Source organism: Tenrec ecaudatus, chromosome 3, assembly GCF_050624435.1.
Source record: "Tenrec ecaudatus isolate mTenEca1 chromosome 3, mTenEca1.hap1, whole genome shotgun sequence".
In the NCBI taxonomy this organism is placed as follows: Eukaryota; Metazoa; Chordata; class Mammalia; order Afrosoricida; family Tenrecidae; genus Tenrec; species Tenrec ecaudatus.
The window spans coordinates 179552321-179574126 of NC_134532.1; the positions used below are offsets into that span (position 1 = coordinate 179552321).

General features: G+C 44.3%; 1 protein-coding gene across 1 annotated transcript in view; it reads left to right on the forward strand.

Annotated features, from left to right (window-relative positions):
* Positions 1-17596, forward strand: part of ATP8A1 (ATPase phospholipid transporting 8A1) — a 190663-nt gene extending 173067 nt beyond the window's left edge. Inside the window, exons 27-30 of the mRNA XM_075544993.1 lie at positions 1473-1561; positions 2559-2651; positions 14766-14857; positions 16225-17596. Of these exons, the coding sequence (XP_075401108.1) occupies positions 1473-1561; positions 2559-2651; positions 14766-14857; positions 16225-16322 (372 nt within the window). The 3' untranslated portion in view covers positions 16323-17596. The remainder of the gene's footprint in view (positions 1-1472; positions 1562-2558; positions 2652-14765; positions 14858-16224) is intronic.
* Positions 17597-21806: the final 4210 nt, after the last annotated feature.

Consider the following 21806-nt stretch of genomic DNA (forward strand, 5'->3'; position numbering starts at 1 on the left):
CCTGGTAGACATTTCCTATTACATGGTGATTGTCGGTTTTCACCATTGAGGATGTCAGCAGGCACGTCAAAGATCATGTTTTGCTTATAAAATAAAGTGACTTTTATGGGGATATTTTTCCTCTCATCTATAGGTGCCAGCCATGGAACCCCCGTGGTGAAAATTTATATTCTGGAACTTTTTGAAATGGCAAGATTTTTAATGTGAAAGACAAGGGTTTAAAGCTGTTCTGTCACAGAAAAAGCTTAAGACTCCCTGAATGGAGAGTCCGCCCACTGGGCCCCAGGGAGTAGGTGATCTGAAAAATAATAGAAATGTATCATCTTTATGTTTAAGGAATATCGATCAACTGTAACTGCATATGTGTGATTGTGAAACTGCCTTTCCAGATGATAAAAATCTAGATAATCTTTAGTTCCTGAGCCAGATCTGGTTCTTAAAAAAAAAGTATGTGTTTTGCTGGGTTATGGATTGTCAAGGTGCACACACTAGTTGTCTGCTTTAAAAGCTACAGCAGTCCAATTATAAATTTATAAATTTAAAGAGATACTGTCGATGTGCTTTTGATAAATAGACTCACAGAAGCTAAGCCAATGGTTTTTTTTTCCGTTTTACTGAATGACACTATTCCTCTTAAGCACTCTGTAGTCTAATTTTATTCAAAGGGGTTTTGGGTTTTTGGGGTCATAATTGCAAACAGCTAATAATATCTGCTGATTATAGAATCATTTTCTTTATAGCTGCTAGAGCTCCAAATATAACCATGTAGGACTTAGTACAAAAGTGGGATTAAGGTTATTTTAATACACACCTATTCAGATGTTACATACTCTTGATATTGCCAATAACGCGTATGCACTGATACAAGTTATATAAATAATTGAACAAAACAAAAAAATTTTCCTACCTCATATCAGCCCAAAATAACTAAAATGTTATTTTCAGAGATTTCTTAACTTAATTATACTGCACTCGTGATTTATCTGGACAATTTTGGAGTATCGGGTAACATTTTGCAAAGTAAAATTTTCATTTGCCAGGAAAGGAAATTTCGTTTCTAGCTGGGACTTATTTTGCACTCTCTAATATAAGGGAATCTAATCCTGCGTGTGCTTGAAACTGACACGGCAGCATTAGATCTGTAATAGAAGGTCCGTGCTTATTGCTCCACGTATTCACCACAACAGTAAAAATGTCACTTAAAATATGAAAAGATTTGGCACATGATAAAACTCTTCTGTATTAGTTACTCAAGGAAAAAAGATGTCGTAACTGCATGTTTTAACACATTGACACTTTCCAAGTAGTTCACAGGTTTCAATTCAGTTATTGTGTCCTTCTTGAAGAGTGATATTCTTGTGGGTTTTTTAGTTAATTTTTAAAATTATAACTGCACTTAGTAATATAAGTGCAGAATGTGAATGGCTGACCTGCTGGCTCTACAGTAATTCCGTTTGTGACTCTCTCTGCAGGCAGCCATGCTGTTCAGCTCCGGAGTCTTTTGGACGGGCCTGTTATTCATCCCTGTGGCATCTTTGCTTCTTGACGTGGCCTACAAGGTGTAAGTACCAGCCTTGGTTGTGTGCATTAAAAACAGCAGGGGTGCATTCGTTCTCAGATTCCTGTAGTTGGAATGCCAACTTACTGTCCAGGTAGCAGAATAGGAATATTCTGATCTTGATTAACACTAGTTCTTTCTGAAGACTGCCTTCAGAAAGAGGACAAGTGATGGAGGAAGTAGGAAAGGGAATGAACTGAAAAGAAGAAATAAGCAGAAAGGCAAGTAGTCTTTGTGTAGCAAGAGGGGAAAGTGAAATGGAGGAATTGCATTAGAGTGCCTGCAAAGCCACAAGAGACAAAGCAAGAATTCTCTCTAAACATGTTGTGAATTTACTTTTAGCACATGATAACTGGGAGCAGAAATTTGGGGTTTGCCTAATTCTAAACATGATAGAAAGATTAGAGAGCTGTAAAGTAAAGGCTTTGCCGATTTTTCTTAACTACGAGTTTTAAAATGCTAATTCTTTCCATAGCCAAAGGTATCACTGAATTTAATTTTATGGTAAAGGTGTGAAAACCAGAACCTGCATAATGTAGAAACCTCAGAGAAGGAAGACTTGCATTTCCACTAACAGTCGGAAAATTTGTGAGACTCAGAAAAACAAAACTGCCCTTCTGGTTGAATTCCAGCTCTCGCAGGTGTCACTGTGTGTGTGTGTTTTGTACTTATAAGAAGTTTATTATTATGAACGCCAACTATGTTAGAACCATCATTTCTATGCTTATCTTAATGCTCAAAATAACTATGATGCCAGGAGACTTCCAAAAGTATTTAGAAAAATTACATTATCTTTTACCTACATTTTCCCACAAACTTTTTGAAGTCCCCCCACCCCCCATATTTTAGATTTATTCTATTGGGCGGGGTGCAGAGAATAGTTCCTTACACTGTGGTTACTATTATACTTACCAAGAGCCTGAGAGTAAACCCCGATACTGGTCTTCTGCAGCCCTGATGTGTTCACCAGGGCATGTCCATGCAAACTCTTTCTCTGCAGCATCAAGAGGACTGCGTTTAAAACATTAGTCGATGAAGTTCAGGAGCTGGAGGCCAAATCTCAAGACCCCGGAGCTGTGGTGCTCGGAAAAAGGTAAAACTCACCCTGAGAATATTCGTAAACAAGTGAATGTCAATGTGCCTTTTATTGGTGGCTGGAAGAGGTGGGGCTTGGGGCTGACATTAGCATACAGCTGGCAGTGTAGTGGACAAGATGTTGATGTCCCATGTGGAAGAAGGTCAGATCTGTCGTGTACTAACCTAGGGGCTTAGCCAAGTGGATGCTACTGAGCCTCAGTTTTCTCGTCTACAAAATGGGTGTGATGACACGACATCATGGCTGGTTCTTAGAATTGAATAAAACACTGTCGATAAAGTACGACACAGCTCCTGGTCGTACTCACTGGGCATTAACTATGAGAGGCTTCAAAAAGTTTGTGGGGAAATCCCAGTATCTTATGATCCTATTTCCCACGACCTTTTTGAATGTTTCGAAAAGTTTGAAAACAGCAGCAACTCGCCTGCCATGGAGTCGGTTCTGACTCGTCATGGGACCCAGCGGAACGGTTTCTGTCAATTACTCCCTAAGAAGAAAGCCACCTCTTTCTCCCACAGAGTGTCTGGTGGATTTGAACCGCTGGCTTTGTGGTGAGCAGCCCCACTCATGACCCCACTGCCCCCTAGGGCTCCTGCTCAGATGTCCTAGATACCAGTACAAATACTGTGTCAGGGAACTGAAAGGAGGAGGGCCTAATAGCTTGAGAGAGTATGGAAAATAGCCTACCGTCTAAAGGAGAGTTTGACCTGGGATACAAGCCCCAACGTTAGACATATGTAGTGTGAAATCCATTGTTAGGAACTCACCTAGACAGATATTGTTAGGTTTCTCGGGTGGTAAACACCTTGGTACTTGGCTTCACATGAGAAAGAATTCATGCTGAAGCCTGGTTTGTGATCCAGGTGGGTTTTTATAAAGGACAGAAGTTTCAGGTTTTACGGTCACTGAACACTGGCAATCTCATGGGACTGCACCCCCAGTCTTGGTGGCCTGAGGCCAGAGAGAGAGAGAGAGACCATGGCAGAGCTGAGGTAAGGCGGAGAAGCAGTCAAAGGCAGGTGGTGACCTCCAGGTTCCGGCCTTTAGGGCCTTCAGCTAGGAGGGGTGGTCGAAGGTACTGGTTGACCCCTTTGGCTGAATTAAGGCCACTTGGCCTAGTTTGGGCTCACCCAGGTATACTGCCTACCTGGCTCAGAGGCCTGAGTTTGGCACATGCCCAGTTAGTCCTATGGCTTCCAACCTTATGTGGGGGTGGGCGTGGGGGTGAGGTGGGGAGGGAGGCCCTCCAGGCATGGAGAGAAACACCCCTGGTCCCTGTCTCCAGCTACCTAACATTATCACCTATGAAATGAGCTGTGTCTTCAAAGTCCTCTTCATTGTCTATTCTCCCCAAATTAGCAAGGTTAGAAAGCTAATAGAAATCAATTTATGAAGCATTAGAAAAAAAATTAGTGTGGGGGGAGGGAAAAAAGAGGAGCTGATACCAAAGGCTCAATAAAAAGTAAATGCCTAGAAAAGAATGATGGCAACATATGTCCAAATATGCTTGATACAGTTGATGTATAGATTGTTTTAAGAGTTGTAAGAGCCCCCAATAACGTGATATTTTAATTAAAATTTAAAATTTAAAAGCAATACATTGAAGAACAAATAAAATGTTTTATCACAAAACACTTATACATATCATTTGCCTTCCCTCCCCTCTCCTCAATGAGATCATTGTCTTATGTGCATTGCTAATTATTCTTTATATGTTAGGAATATTAAACTTTTGTTTTTCACAAATATTAAAAATATATTCCAGTTTAAAAAAAGAAATTAACCTTTAGTTGAAGGCAGCCTATAACAAGAAACTGTTAAGAATATAATGGCAGGAATTTGCTTTATTTTTAGCTCTTTCATCACACTAGCTATAAATCAGAATTTTTTAAAATCATTTTATTAGAGCCTTTTACAACTCTTATCACAGTCCATAAATGCATCCATTGTGTCAAGCACATTTGTACATTTGTTGCCATCATCATTCTCCCAACATTTGCTTTCCTCTTGAGCCCTTCGTACCAGCTCCTCATTTTCCCCCTTCCCCACCCCCTGCCTCATGAACCCTTGATAATTTATAAATTATTATTATTTTGTCATATCTTACACTGTCTGATGTCTCCCTTCAGCCACTTCTCTGTTGTCAATCCCCCAGGGAGGAGGTAATATGTAGATCCTTGTAATCGGCATCCCCTTTCTACCCACCCTCACTCTACCCTCCCGGTATTGCCATTCTCAGCACTGGTCTTGAAGGGATAATCTGTCCTGGACTCCCTGTGTGTCCAGCTCCTATCTGTACCAGTGTACATTCTCTGGTCTAGCCAGACTTGTAAGGTAGAGTAGGGATTATGATAGTTAGTGGGGAGGAAGCATTTAGGGACTAGAGGAAAGTTGTATGTTTCATCATTGCTACCCTGCACTCTGACTGGATCATCTCCTCCCCGTGACCCTTCTGTAAGGGGATGTCCAGTTCCCTGCACATCCTACTGGTGTCTTAGGTCCACACTCCACACTCCCCCTCATTCACAATTATTTGATTTTTTGTTCTTTGATTCCTGATACCTGATCCCTTGAACACCTCGTGATCACACAGGCTGGTGTACTTCTTCCATGTGGGCTTTGTTGCTTCTGAGCTAGATGGCCGCTTGTTTACCTTCAAGCTTTAAGACCCCAGACTCTCTATCTTTTGATAGCCAGGCACCATCTGCTTTCTTCACCACATTTGCTTTGTCTTCAGTGATCGTATCAGGAAGGTGAGCACGCAACGATATGATTTTTTGTTCTTTGATGCCTTAAATCAGAAAAGTTTTATCTAAACAACAGTGACCAAAAAGGGAAAAAGTCTCTATTTTGCCCTGGTATCTGCCACCTTAATAGTTATTCACTGTTGTAATTGAGTTTGACACAGGGAGGGAGTGTCAGACTGGGAACTGAAGCCGAGACCTTGGCCTTTAGTTCTCTCATTAGCCAGGAGGACACATCACAAACCAATTTGTGCCTGTTTTATAAATAACAGCACTGATGTTTGCTGAGTGTTTATGTCATACCACGCTTTGCAGTTATCATTTTGTGTGCACCCATTTCATCCCACGTAGCCCACTACTCTTCTATCACTGTGTCCTACTATGGTGGCTTACGTGTTGCTTAATCATGATTGCTAAGATGATTCATTGACCAGCAGGTCACCCGTGAAGGGCAGGTTTCAGCAAATCTTCCAGACTAAGACAGACGAGAAAGATAGGTCTGGTGGTCTATTTCAAAAAATAAGCCAATGAACATGCTCCGGAGCACAGCACACTCTTGTCCGATAAACAGCGTAGTACTGGAAGGTGAGCCTTAGGTTGGAATGCGCTCAAAGGGCACGCTAGCTGCAGTTCAAGACCCCAGCATCCCAGTGATGGTGAAGCTCGCCCAGGACCAGGCGGCGTTTAGTCCTCTTGTACAAGGCGGCCCCATGAGTCAGGGCCACTCAATGGCAGCTAACAATAACAAAACCCCTCCCACAACACTATCCAAATCACTGGTTGGCATTTTTACCAAGTGAGGAAAGTGAGGCTTGGAGTGAGGTCCTGAGAGACAGAACTAGACCTTGGACTAATGAGTTCCAGAGCCCCTGCCCTTAACCACTCACTTTCTGTCTCACGTTGGCTGATTTATGAAGAAGGTGGCGGAACAGCAAAAATAGCCCGTCACTCCTCTGCATCCATTTCCCTCTATGGGTACTGGGAACAATGCTACCTTCCAGGTGACCTTATGGAACTGGCGACATGTTCTGGTTGTCACGGGCTTTCGAATTGGTTCCGACTCAGTGACCCTGTGTGCAAAAGAGCAAAACCCCACCAGTCCCTTCGATTGGTTCCGACTCAGTGACCCTGTGTGCAACAGAGCAAAACCCCACCAGTCCCTGGCTGTCCTCACAATGGTTCCTGTGTTTGAGCTCATGGGGCAGCCACTGTGTCCATCCATTTTGTGGAGGGCTCTCCCCCTTCTCACCACCCCTCTACTTTGGTGATCTAGAGAGAGCAAATGCTTAGCCAGCCCTTTAAAACACAGCGAATACTAGAAATATTCTTTGTTGTCTTAGTTAAATGTTCTCGACTTTACCTCTCTGGGTTCCAATAGCCATTGCCATGCTATACAGAACTCACGGACAAAAGTAAAGGTTACAGGGTTTACTGAGGACGTTAACAACTTGTAATGCCAGGGAGAAATGCTCAGGATAATTGTTTATCAGCTCTTATTACAAATTTACTCCAGATCTGCTAATTAATGCCCAAAGGGGCATACCACTCCACTGGAAACCTCTGCCCAAAGGCATTCAGCTCAAGTTCCACAGGGCAGCAAACCCAGCTCCCTGAGTTAAGAACCCAGAGGCGCCCTACTCCGCAAGCCAGCACCCTTCACGGACGCACTCAGCTTTACTTACTCAGAGGGTTGGGAAGTCCACAATTCTGTACCATGCTCTGGTCCCTGCTTCTGCTGCTGCTCCTCCGAGGGGGGACAGCTGTCTTCTGGATCCAGGAGGTTCGCTGCACAGGGATCTCAGGTCCAGACGGCACACTCTGCTCCCGGCTCTTGCTGATAATGAGATCCCTCCTCCTGCTTCTCAGAGGACTCCTTTTATACAGGACAGGATGGCACTCCAGGGACTCTTGTTCTCAACTACTCATAGGTGAATCCTGTGAGTGTCTTCCCCAGGCTTACCATTTTCTTACCAAATCCGTACAGGAAAGGGTTATTGGGGGGAGTTAGTCTTTGCCTAAAAGAACCACATTAAGTAATTGACTGCCACCACCTCCCACCCCAGCAGACGCTAACAGTCTGCATCCGCCTCCTCCCTCTTCATCTCAATCTTTGCACCCTAACATGTATTGTAGCAAAACGCCTCTCTGGTTGTCTGGAACCCTTCAGTAACCGCTATTTCTCCTCAACTATCTAGCTGTAAAAAAGAATGTGGTGAGAGTTATAGCTAACAAAATTGTTGCTAAAAGTAGGGAAGGGCCTTTGGCAATGCAGTAACTATCCTGAGTATGTACTTCATGTTTGCGGATTAGCCGAGTTACAGTAAGCCCTTCATGCGAGTTACAGTAAGCCCTTCATGCGGTACTTGAAGTTTGCATGGCTCCTGCTGTGCCCGTGACTCTAACAATTCAGACAATAGGAGTGAGTTTTCTGTGATGACTGCTTGGTGCTAAAGAGGAGAGTAGTAGAGTCAACCCTGAGTTAGCACCGACGCCCCACAGAAAATGCCTCAGATAAATTTCTTCCTGCTGCCTTGTTCTTTTGCCTAAAAGAGCTATCGAGTTTTTCTTTAGATTTGGGCACATCGTTAACTACTGCTGAGTGCCACAGAACAAACCCCCCAGTCTGGAATAGGCTCCCTCCCCACTGTCATTGACACACAGGGGGGGACAGCACCGCCACCATAGTATCTTCCTGAAAGGTGATGTGGAGAAGACAGTGGGGGGAAGGATCTATGAGAGGGGAAATAGGCACCCGGGTGGAAACGTCTTCAGGTGAAGACCAACTTCATCCTGAAGCAGTTAAGGAATTTTCATCGCCCATCTTACTGCCAGGATTATTTCGAAATCTTTGGAGAATGAGACTGGTATCAAATTTCCAGAAAGGAGACATTCTGGTTTGTTTCTATCCTGACGGTCACACGTTGTTGGCTGCACCGCAACATGCGCTTTCATACCTTCAGTCATTGCCCACACTGTGCCGTGTATGGGAATTTACTGTCTTCCTTTTACACACTGGACACGCCATGCCCTGGCTTCCAAAACCAAGTTCAGATGTGATTCCCTCGACGCTTCCCAGGTAAAAGTGATTCATGCTCAAGAGTGTTTCGACTTGTGTTGATACATTTACTGCAAGGCATTCTAATCTGTCTGTTTATGCATACGGAATGAGCTCCTTTGAGGGAGAGGCGCCCGTGTCTCAGTCATAGCCACAACCCAATCCTCGAAGCATAGGAGCACTCAATAAAGAATTGTTGAATGGACGAATGGCTGGAATGAGTGAATGAAGGAATGAATGAAGAAATAAGTGAATGAAAGGGTGAGTGAATGGAAATGATGAATCGATGATTAAGTGATTGATGGTGAAAGGATACTGACTGAGTGGTGAGTGGGGAGCAGTTCTGCTCCGTCCTATAGTGTCTCTGTGAGTTGGACCTCATGGCTGTGGGTCTCATACGAAGGTCAGGCTTTGTACAAAATGCAAAGTTGGCAAAGCAGCTATTACTTGCCAGCACTCCATAATAATCAATGCTATAATTTATTTCTCAATGTTAGCCATTTTCAATAATTCAAACATCTTAAAATACTTAAACTTTTGGTAGCAGAAATATTAGGTCACTCGGCAAATAGATGCAACAGTGAAATTTTGGGTAGAGTTGTTCTCATCATCCTAACGGCCTGCGGGTCGCGAGGTAGTTTATTGTGGCCCGTGAGGCTCTGAAAGAAAGTGAAAATAGAAAAAATTGTTATGAAGAAAATAGCGCCAAAAAAACAAAAAGAAAATAGCGCCTAGGGGAGCTGGCAGCAATACCATACACACAACTCCTTCGTTAACCCTTTAACTACTGAAGATGAGTAAAATCACAAAATCCAAGTTGCTCATTTTAATTGAGTTTGACACCCCTGATCTGAATCATAGGTTCCCAAACATATTCAGCCTCTTTGCAGGAAAAAAAAACAACATAAAAACCCGCTACTGATTGCCCCCTGGGCCCATCACCTAGGATAAAAGGTTCTCATCGGCAGGCCTGCCGGCCTCCCTCTTGAGACAGTATCACCCATCTTTGCAAAGCACTGATCTAAACGTATTGCTTTTCACATATGGATCCCGTAGGAATCCATTTATGTCAACAATGTTCGCAGAAAAACCCAACTGCTTTCCAAAATTTGCAGATCAGCCTTGCCGTCGTGTATTTTTATTTTTGATGGGGAAATCTTTGCACTGCGTGTCAAAATCAACAAGTGTAATAGACACGTTTAAAGTGGGCCGCCCAAGATTACTGAGAAGATCGGTGCTGTGATTAAGATTTTTCAATAGTCACTCTTTAGCTTGCTAACCTCAAAGTCAGCAGTTTGAAACCAGCAGCCTCTGCAGGAGAAAGATGGGCCTTCCTACTCCCCTAGGGAATCCCACACGCATGGACCCCAGAGGGCAATTCCACCCTGCCCGAGAGAGTTGCTCGGAGTCGGAATCGACTCAGGAAACACTTGTTTAATTTGAGTTTTATTTGTAATTTCTACAGATAGCTCTTTAACATTTAATAAGATGACCGTTAGTATAATGGGCAAGCCAATACACACACTCTATGTCTTCCTAAAGCAAAACATACAACTTTATTTCACAAGTCAGTCCAAGTCTCTCCTGGAGCTGTGTGCTGACGTGGTTCGCACCAGGAAAACAGCAGCATCTATATCCCAGTGTCCCAAAAAATGAGACATTTGATTTTTTTCTGGACAAGTTTGTAGCAAGCATTTGCCAGAAAATCTGTACTATTTATAATGTAATAAGTACTATATACATAAGGTTGTTTATAGCTTGTGTTTATTCATTCAATGTAAATATTTATACATTTTACAACCAAAGTATGAATTTTTCCAAATGTATACCCCCCTAAGGGGTGCGTGATGTTTTACTTTATGGGGAAAAAATGGTTTAAAACAAGGGAATACGGGCATTTGTGGGTTCATTGGTGACAAAGCAGTTAACTTTGAATATCTTTTTTATGCATTTGAAACAATCTGACAGATATGATAAAAAACTAGTATTTTGTTATTATCATCATCAGTATTATTTCTAACTGTAGACATTAGCCAGCAACTTAGAATCAACCATTGTGAAGTATAATTTACGCACAAACCCAAAATCAATCTTCATTGACCTGGGCCATTGCCCTTCTTGGCCCACAGCCTTAGTTAAAGCGGTGGGGAGGAAAGCAGAGTGTGGTAGGGCATCAGGCCATGTGGTCGATGATGGTGGTCTCCCCTCGTCTTCCTGCATCGTATCTCATTTACTGAAACGCAGTTTTAGCATCGCCTCAGAGCTGATAGAGAGAAAGAAAACCCCATGCTTCTCAACAGTCACACTGGATTTTAGATTAGTGTTATGTAGATGTCTTGACGAGGACTGAGGGTCGTGAGATATATCAAATGTTTCCCTCGGCCTGTTCTCATCACCGCCGTAATGATTCTGTCCGTTTGTAATGAAAAGTGACAGAAGAGGAAATGTTATCTCCTCCAGGGCAGGGACCAGCCCTGTGAGCGTCATTGTTCGTCTCCCCACCACCACCTCCTATAGGACATCACTCACTTGATGGACATGAAAACATCCCAGGAGGGCGTGGTGGTTGATTTCCTGGAGATCCATTTTAATGGGTCAGATGAAATAGCTCGTCAACCCAATGTGAAAATAAATGCAAATTGTCTGCCCTTCAGAAATAACGGAAAATACCACATTCCAGGACAATAAACAAGACTTTACCCACGTTATCTATTTTAAGTGTTCCACTCTACATAAAGTGTTGTTTTAAGACATGGTGTCTTTAGACCTCACCAACATCAACTATCTAAGTTATGACATCTTAGGGTGTTAGAAAATAAGTAACACATTTATAATGATGGTTACATAATTAACGTTAAGGAACTTCCCAATTTACAAAGGCCTGCAGGCTGGCATGGACCCCTGGTGGCATAGTGGTTAAGAGTTGGGATGCTAACTGCAGGGTTAGCCGTTTGAAACCGTCAACCACCCTATAGAAAAAAGTTGGGACTGCCTACTCCCGTAAAAAGTTAACACTCTGGGAAACCCAGGTGGACAGTTCTACCCTGGTCCACAGGGCCATTGTGAGTCTATTTCAACTTAGGGGCAGTGAGTTTGTTTTGGGCCAATTACCGTGTAAATGAAAGAACATGTGCGTAGATGTGCTCACCCTGTTGACTGGCTGCTTTGATGGGGGGAGGGGGGGACTGAACGGAGCACACTTCTAGAGATCACCCAAGAAGAGAGAGGTCCATAAAGTGAGCAGTAGCACCCAGCCGGAACATTGCCCCGGAACAATCAGTCACAGGAAACCAACAGGCCAGCATTTGCCCAAAATCAAGGTGGAAAGTCAGGAAAGGGCAGGAAAAAGGCAAGTGAAGGGAGTGGGAGAATGCTGTTAACATGAGGGAATGCCAGCGGATGTCCGACGGGTGTTCACAAAACAACAAGTGTGTCTTTATTGCCTGGGAAACTAATTTGCTCCCTAAACTTTCACTGAAAACATGTTTTTAAAAAACTCAAAAAGAGTACATACAAGACTGCCGGCTAAGGGTCGTGGGTATGAATGGCCTTAATGAGAAATTATCTTTGGTGTCTATTGCAAATATTTCTTCTCACACCCTGTTGGGCTGTTAAACAAAACACAAACTTTGAATTTATCTTTTCGTGGCATTGTTACCAGTATGTTTCATAATGTAACCTGATAGTCATATCACAACCCATACTCACTGCTGGTATAAAATGTCCTGAATTTGAAGTGATGGGTAGTTCCCTAGAGGAAAAATAAGAGTAGAAAAATACGATTCATCATCACAAATAATGTATTAAACACCCTCGGGGGAATGGTATTCATATTCCGTGGGAGCAGCTCTTTGCTCTGCAAAGACTAAGGCAAGAAGTCCAACAGAGCCGAGACAAAACAAAACAAAACCCCACTCTGTATTAGTTTTTCTATTACAGAGATGGGGTTGGGGGCGTTATAAATTAAAGCGCATGTGCGGCAGTAGACATCTCATCAAAACTGATCCTTACAAAGCATCTTTTGTGCAGTGAATACCTCTGTCCTAGCTGATTTTTAATAATAAATCCCTTGACCTCCTGGGGCAAGGGTGGGAGGGACTAGCATTGGCTGAGTGCTTGCTACCTCCCAGTCACTGTTCCAGGCGCTGAGTTTTCACAGCGGGCCTGAGTGCTAACACACTGTCCTCTTATGTGTGAGATGACTGAGGAAGATTTCCCCAAGACGACCTAGCTAATCAGGAACAGACGCAGAAGCTAAATCTATTGAGACACTGAAACCCGTGTGCTTTCCTCAGTAGGGGGATATGTTCTCAAGAAAGAGACGAACTCGGCGGTTTTGCTTTTGAAAATGGGACAGTAACGTGATGTCACGGCGGCGTTCTCCCTCCTATATAAACTTATAGGAAACATTCCAATATAAAATTACCTTTATATTTAAATTGCTATGATATCATACTAGGAAATTTACAACACTTCCATCCGGTTCGGTTCGGTTCGGTTTGGTTTGGTTTGGTTTGGTTTCTAGCACTCCGGTATTTTAACAGGAAGGCACGGGGCAGTGAGCAAGCCCAGGCCGGACCCCAGACACCGCCTGATCCATTGCCGTCCTCGTATCAGTCGCTGGGGGACTGGACGCCAGAGGCTTGGCCAGCACCCAGTGCGCAGGGCTCCCGCCACCGCGTCAGGCCACCTGCTGCTAAAGCGGCTGACTTCCTCCCGGCAGTGGCATACTTTAGTGTCCCTCAGGGCCCCGGGTCTGTAATGTTAAATCGTTTTGCAGAGAGTAGAGTAAAAAGAGCGACTCCATAAGCCGGCCTCTCTCCTTCCCCGTATCTGCGCATTTCACTCACTGGAGGGAGCTGCGTGCGCAACTCTTTGCAGACACCTTGGGCCGAGGGATTAGTTCGCTTACTTGCTCTCCGGTAGCTAATCCTTGTTGACTATAAAGTGTATCGAAGAAGGCACATCCATTAACATCCCCACGATGCTAAAATGAAATGCGTCTAGCTGGAACTTGACGACAAACGGCAGCACGTCTACATGCCTTCTGTGCCGTGGTTTGTTACGCGGCGTTTCGGTTCATTTTGCAGATCTTTGCGTGCGCGTGTGAGGCAGACTGCCCCATTTCAGGGGCTCACAATCTTTGGCAAAATCTAGCCTGAACATAACTCACTGCCGCAGTTATAAACTACATCTTTTATAGCGGAGAGAAGGCAAAATGGAAAAGTTTTCATCTGAATCCGTTCCAGCGATTAAAACAAAAATTGCATAAACAGTTGCTGCAAAGCCTGTGGGTTATTAATTGGCCCCTCCTAGCCCTGCCCTTTGATCTGAAAGCAAACTTTAATAAATCAGCCAGCGCAGGAAGGATGTGACTGAGAAGACTGACGATGCCCTTGAGTGCATTCCCGAATGACTGCGTTCGCTTGTTGGACAGATATGTGAGTTCCTACTGTGTCAGGACACGGGCCTGGTGGCACAGTGGTGAAGAAAAGGGCACTTGGCTGGACAAAGATGCGACAGGGAGGTCTACCGAGCACCCCCCTGCGTGGCAGTGAGTTCATGTCCGCCCGACAGCAGTGGGTGATTGAGCGAGGAATGATTCTGTGGGCCATGGACGAAACAGGGGCCGTTTCTCACTGGGTGCTTGCTCCAAACACACAATGAGGTGGCCTCTATCTGTGCAGAAGCCAATTGAAAACATTTATTGAAACTCTGTTTTCTGAAAAATACTTTTTGGGGGTTTACAAAGAAATTAAGCACACATTTCATACCCTTTTGCCGTTGCAATAGAAGGCTCCTAATTTAAAAGTGCATATGAAATGTCTTCATAATATTTAGGGTTCCTTTAATGGAAAACTAGGAATAAATAAGCATTGTGTAGTGAAATGCGTACAGAGGTTGAAATCTCTATAGTAATATTTATGTTTTTCCTTAATTCTAAAAAGCCATGCTTAAAACAGACTTAGTAAGTCCATTAAATTTTTAGGAGTTGATAACATAGCTGGAATATTTTGCCTCTCCCTAAGTTATGTTGTGCCAGATCTTCAAACATCACGTAGGAATGCCTGATTTATAACTTCTGATAAACACACACATTATTTTTCTCTAATCGGGTGATACTAAAAGCAAAATGGGATAAGAAATCTCACTGGCTAGCCGGAAAAGTACGGTAACAGAATGGCTCCTGAGCAGATTTCTCAAATGGTCTTTTGTTTACATCCGGCCTCTCTGTGGCCGTCCTGTGGGTGTGCTGGCTGGGGTCCCTGCTGAGCTGATCATTCATGTCACACGTTTGCACCTGCTCTGCAGCCTCACCGAGAGGGCACAACTGCTCAAGAATGTCTTTAAGAAGAACCACGTGAACTTGTACCGATCCGAATCGATGCAGCAAAACCTACTCCGTAAGTATCTGTGTTCTTGTTTCTCAGTACAGGATTTGCTGTAAATGTATCGCAGCAGTTCCCAAAGCAGTCTTTTGGCTTCAGGAATATGAAACTATTTCAGCTCACCAGGCCAATCGAGGCTTTGCATATTTGCAACGTGGTGTGTAAGTAACAAATGGTTAGAGAATCCACTGGCTGAAGCTCCCTAACATTTAACAGGAGAGATGGGGTGTTTCAAAATCTTGCTGTTTCACTGAAAACAAAACAATCATATTTCCACATGGCGCTGGCTTCCTCAAATCTGAGGCAGAACCAGGAAAATAAATCTTAGCCCTTAAAGCCATCTTGGTGGTGGTATCTTTTCTCCTTTTACAAATTCACTGTGCTTTTCCAACTTCCGTACAACACATAAATACTTTATGTGTTCCGTACAACACATAAATACTTCAAAAGTATTTATGGATATTGGGAGTTGTAAGAAATGATTAGGTATCACCCCATCTTAATAGTTCAAGGATCTCAAAGAAGAATATACTATATAAAGCCTCTATAGTAAATCTGACTTGGGTTGGTAATATATCTCTTGCTTCATGTTGCTTTTCCCATATCATTTATTTTGATTTATGTACACTCAAGTTGAATGTTATTTTGCCCTTTAAACTTTAAGAAGCCTTCTTCAAAGATGTGACCCAGAAAGTGGTGAAGAAGCCAGCCTTGGAAACTGCTTTTGGGGTGTGTGTGTGTGTGTGTGTGTGTGTGTGTGTGTGTGTGTGTGTGTGAGAGAGAGAGAGAGAGAGAGAGAGATTTGTTTTCTGTTATGCACATGGCCCCTCCAAGCCACTTTGGGACATTCATGGATCTCTTGGTAGCTGATGAGAGATAAGAATCATGTCCACCTGTGAAGAAGCCCATTTTCTACCTTTTTTTTACAAACATTGTGTTAATCTCCTCTTTGACCTCCTGCTCACTTCCATTTCTTCTTCATCACCACCAAATGCCTATGGACATTCATGCACCAGATAGACTAAATCCACTCACACCCCTCTCTCAAGTGGGGGTAGGGGGCAAGCACAAATGAGATAGGGTTTTGATTAGACATGCGGAACAGAGAACCAAGAGGGGTTGAGGGTTACTTACCCCATCAGTGAGGGAGCCGAATTCATCGACTGTAGAGAAGTCTCTGGCAACCTGTCCTCCACCCCCCACTTCTACAGTGACGCCTTCTGTAGTCCAATCCTGACCCTGGCAGAGTGTCTCCATTGCAGTCGAGGGTGGTGGGGCAGCCGTTACGTTCCCAAGTTCCACAGAGGATCTGGAAAACTCGGAGTACACGGGACTGCCAGCCTCTCCGCACTGATCCTTTCGCTCTTGCCGTTCGTTTACAGATGGCTATGCCTTCTCTCAAGATGAAAACGGGATCGTTTCTCAGTCCGAAGTGATCAGAGCCTACGACACCACAAAGCAGAGGCCTGACGAGTGGTGATCCGGAGCAGGTGACAAGCAGGCTCTGCTTCATCTCGCAGACAAGCCACGGCGTCTCCACTAGGCTCTGCTGACCAAGCCCCGTCTGGTCCATGAAGCGAAAGATGGATCTGAGCTCTTCTGGCTCATGGCTGCTCAGATCCCTGTACATTACAGACTAAGCACTGTGCCACTCTACTGTCACACCATCTCGTTCGGATTTGAAGAAATAGTTGCTCACAAGTCTTTGTAAACAGAAATCGAAAAATGACCTCGTTTCTGGCCCCAGAACTGTCTAAATTGAGGCTAGGTCGTATTCATGCTCTGGGGCTGCTACCGGACACTCCATTTACTGGGCCTACCCGAGGAGATGCTCGCGTGTTTGACAGAGGCTCCATGGTATTAAGTGAAAGGGATGATGTCCACGCTTAGATTTCCGAAGATGCTGGGCGGGGGGTTGGGGGGAACAACCAACCGACCAACCAGCGTTCTTAAGAAACTGAGCAAAATTTTCGAAGCAAGGCGTTAACTGTTCGTGTCAAAAATGGTCTTGATAAATGTTTGCCAAAGAAGCTCAGAAGGCTGTTTCTCAGTCAGCAGTCACCTGCCCAGAGACTTCCAAGAACGTTTCCTCCCAGTCCTGCCGTGAGCCCTGCATGCTTGACTCCTCCAGTGTCTGAGTGACGTGCAAAACCATGAGTGTGTCGCAGGCATTTGCTACTAAGATCTGTGATGTTGCACCTTCGGCCTTACAAACGCTTCTTTCTCGTGTGTCCTGTTGATCTGTCCAAGTGAGGTAGCGCATGTGTCGTTTCCGTTAACAGTTCTGGTTTTTAACGTAGTACCTGTGTCCCTGGGTCATTTGGGATGAGGTTCTATTGTCCTGTAGCTTTTTCAAAATATCTGGCTTCTGCTGTAGCTTGAGTTACGTCATTTTGTCGCAGAGTTTTCCCTCTTCAGAAAAAAGAGGTGACATGGTGTAGGTGGGATTTCCAAAGCTTCCGTGGAGACGCTTGGGAAAGTGTGGATGGATTCATGGGCTTATATCCTGTGCAGAGGCTCAGCATTGATCGTGTGCTTCGGCTCTCCTACTGGAAGCGTCTGCTGTTTAGGTGGCACGCGCTGGCTTAGCGTGAACTGGCCCAACCCTGGAGACAAGAAGTCCTTCACAGCTCACTTGGCAAGCAGCTCCCCAAATTAGCCACAGGCAAATAAGTAATACTTCTTCCCCAGTGTGAAAACCTCACCTAATTTACTCCAGCCTGGAACTCTGCAACCCACTCGCACTTTTTCATCATGAGATAGTCTCCTTGATACATTTTTAAATGACCACTTAATTTGATCATTTGGGAGCATTTCCAATATATCGCCCCCCCCCCCCAAAGAATTGTCTATTTTGCTACCAAAAAATAATTGGTGATGGGCTGTTTAAAATACCACAACCCAGTTTTCTACACTATTTTTAAAATATTGCTTTCATTTAAAATGGGGACAGGGGAGGGGATGCTAATATTCAGATACACTTCAGAGATTGATGCAAACTTTTTGCCTTTTATTCAGAAGCCTGTTTGCCTTTACATGGACTTACCAGCAAAAATAGTTGGTAGAACTTCCCTCTTGAAATAGAGCAAATAAGTCAACTGGGAATAAAATGGTGATTTTTCCAAATCACCCCTTGAGATGAATCGCTTAGCATTCTTCTTCACCATTTCCCTCAATCCATATTTTAATCACATCAATAGACACCATTTCCTGTATGTGCAGCCCTTTGGGGTGACTGGTATGCCTCCTATGAGGTGACTTGCTGGTGCAGTGGTTAGTCAGCTTGGCCCCGCTCTCACCCACTGGCCTCTCCATGGTCATGACCGCCTTGGAAATGCTGGGAGGCCGTTCTGCTCCACCCTTTGGGGCTAGCGTGAGTTGGAATTGCTTCCATAAAGAAGGGTTCATGCCCCCAGATTATGTACAAAGAAGAGAAGTCATAGCATACACATGAGTCTAACTTAGTGTTTCTCAAAGTGGGAGATCCTGCACCCTGGGGAGCACTGGAGCAGTCTGTGATGCTGGGTGGGCGCGGGGAGGGGGCTGCAACAAGCAGATACCTACACTTTATCCTGGACTACGGGCTAAAGTACAGCCGTTTTTCATTGCCAGGGGAGTGCTGAGTAAGTTATTCCTAAAAGGGGGGCAAGGGTAGGGCACATCAGTTTGGGAACTTATGAGACTGTAACCTAAAGAGATGGAGGAGTTTGTAGATGTAACTTTCCAGGCCTTTCCCATTTGGGGGGTCTGATTGAGAGAACCCTGAGTCCAAAAAGGTAGCCAGGCCACAGATGTAAGAATCAAAGGCCCCCTCCAAAGTCAGAGACCCAGATTCTGTACCAAATGGTATGTGGCCTGTCCGTGCCCCCCAGAATGGATAGTCTCACAGTCAAACCCTAGCTGGAAGAGCAAGAATGAAATACACCCTGCAGAGAAGAGCCACCCCTCCTCAGTGGCCACCACCTGGGCCCACAGCCCAGCATCAGCACATGGTAACTACAGTAAGACCGCATCCCCGACTTAAGAAAACTGAATATATTACTTGTATCTTAAAACATGTGTTCTCTCTCTGGAGGTCAACGTGAGTGGAAGACTCGTGGTTAACCGTGTGTCAGTCATGATAAGAATTGTGACTACTCCATGCCTTTTGTCCCATCATCTCTTTTTTTTGCTTTGTCAACATGAAGTCCGCCTCTTTGTTTCTTGGAGTGGCAGGGGGGTGGGGCGGGAGAGGAGGTTGACTCCGTGGTGAGACTTAAAATATGACACTGCCACTCCAGTGACATAATAGAGTTCATTTAAATGAGAGAAAAGCCCCTGGTTGTTGTTGTCTGTCTGTCTGTTTGTTTGTTTGTTTGTTTTGGGAGGGGGCAGTTAGCCTTCCTAAGGGGGAATGTGTAACACAGTTTTCCTAGAATTAAAGAGTTTAAGTGACTTTCAGTGTGTATTTTCTCAAAGGATACCCACCCACTGCAGTTGGACACACCCTACAGTGGCCCTCCCTGACAGGGGAGAAGGGGCCCCCCCACCCCCGGGTTACCAAGGTCGTCATCTGGACGTCAGCAGATGCCCCCACTTCTCCTGGGGAAGACCCGCTGGGGCCACGGGGCTCCTTCATCAAGGGCAAACACTCCTGCCATCGAAACTCCCCCTGTAAGGACTCACAAAGGCTAACACCATTGCTTTACAATGTTTACGATTCAGAAAGTCACTGAGGGTAGAAAATGCTCGCTCAGCACTTCGAAGCTGGAGGTGGCCCCGTTAATGTTGAGGAGTACTTAGTGGGATGTTCTAAATGGTCCACGGACATTTAAAAGCATCTTGGGGTCTCACCCCCAGAGGGAGAAATTAGGTAGGGTAGAAAGCATGAGCAGGAAAAGGGTGTTTCTCAGGAAGGTAGTGAATTTGAAATGTTACCCGGGCACCCGAGACTCCTGTCAGCTCTGTTGCTAACTGCAGGGAAGACATTATCAGGTGTGCTTTGCTAAATACTGCTAGCCCCTACCTGCATCGCGTGGAATCAGTGGTTCTTACTCATCTCCGAGGGAAAACTGAAATAGCGAAGTCAAGCGGCATTTACTCTGCCCACTTAATGTCATGTGTAGGGTGTGCAGCCCAGCCCTCCGACCCTCAGCTATGGACGCCTGAGCAGTTGGTGCTGCATTGTGTGCAGCGTTGAGCTGTTTTAGGGAGGGAGCACTAGTCAAGAGAGGAACCGATTGTGGAGTCATGATTTTTCATTTATTTATTAGCAGTGTTATGATTATCAACAAAGCTGCACACTCGCGAGTGGTTATTTCTGTGCAGTTGCCCTTTGATCGCTCCTGGTTTTAAAACTTTCTGTAGTCTTAAATCTTATAAGAGACATCTCTAAAATGTCAAGTACATGCCCACCCTATCGCCATCCCATGGGCCAGGGCCTGTGAAGCATGATCTGTAAATGACTTACCGTAGCACCGTGGAATTCGGTGCCGAGTAAGTGCTTTTTCATGGTGGCCATTCTGTAATGCCTCTTAAAGGTACCGAAGTCTGATTTTTTTTTCTCACATTAAAATAATGTCACTTGTGAAACTTGCACTGTGGTGCATTTTTATTAACCTTCAACAGTTATTAAAATGGACTGCAAGATACATTTTGAAGGAAAGGAAATGAATGTGTTCCATTTTTCGTCTTGATTTATTTTCTGTTTGTGAGCAGCTGTGCTTTTGATGGGTTTATGGTTTGCATGAATTAATATTTAAAAGTGATCGAGGCCAATGCATGGCTCTTGCTGTAAATCTTGATGTTTATTTCTGCCTTCTAGACTCTATCAAGACCTACCTGGGATGTAATATAGAGTGGCCAAATGGACATCTTTTTATATATATAAGTAAATTATTTAAAAAACAAATGTGAACAAATTTAATTCAATCTTCATTTTATGTTTCCTCTAAGAAATCTTTCTTCAGAAAGCTCACAAAACTTCTCTGAAAATAAGTCTCCCTTTAAGAGGTCGGGAGTCTGCGGGGAGCTAGGTTTCTTCTGTGCTTGCTTTGAATTAAGAGCAACGTCCTATAGGTAAATCTGCCCCCTGGAAAGATGACCAGCCTCTTAAAAAAATCATCAAGGTTTTTTGGGGGTGGTGTTTCAGGAGGGGTGTTATGTTTCATGGTTCTAGAATAGAAGCCATAGTGTAATAAATACTGTTGGTTGTTTTCCCTACTTCAAGCTTCCTCTCCCACATGCTCCCATGTATTAGGAGAAAAGGAAAAAGAGGCCGCATGGGAGGCAGCTGCTATGAGAAACTAGTTTGTTTTAAAGATAAAGTAGTATTTTCAGTTCTCCTGGGGGGCGGGGGGAGGGACAGGAAATAAAACATTCCTGCTGAAACTAATTATGAAGGGACACGTGTGAAGAACTTGAACCTGTGACTATCGGAGCTTCCTCAGGTTTGCCTCTCGATGTTCATGATGCACTGTGTTTTATCAGTAGTTGTTCAAAGTCAAGTAACATTCAGTTCTATGCAGTGTTACCTGTCCATTGGCCTTTTGTGAATGTGCATGTTTTAAACTGCAAATTTTAACTCTTTTGCCCCTTAATTGTTATTTAACATGAAATAAACTTTACCATTACATAACCGAGACTGCCCAAGTGTCAATGTCTAGCGCGCAGGCCATCAACGCTTGACAAACCCTGCAGAACCCTGACGGCGCCCACTGAGGAGGCCGGGCATCCATCCGAGAGCTGTTAGACACGGCTCATTCGATGCACCAGTCCAGGAATGCAGGGAGCCATCTCCTTCCCCTCTAGCTAACCAAGACCTGAAATGGGGGAAGGGGAGGTGTCTTCACTCCAGTTTGGGAAAATAATGTTTTTTATATGATTATTTTGATTCCCAAATTAAAAGAGCCTGGTGAGATTATCCCCATGACCCATTTACAGGCGCTCACTTGTAAGTGCTCAGCTGCTTTCCCGTGGGAGAAAG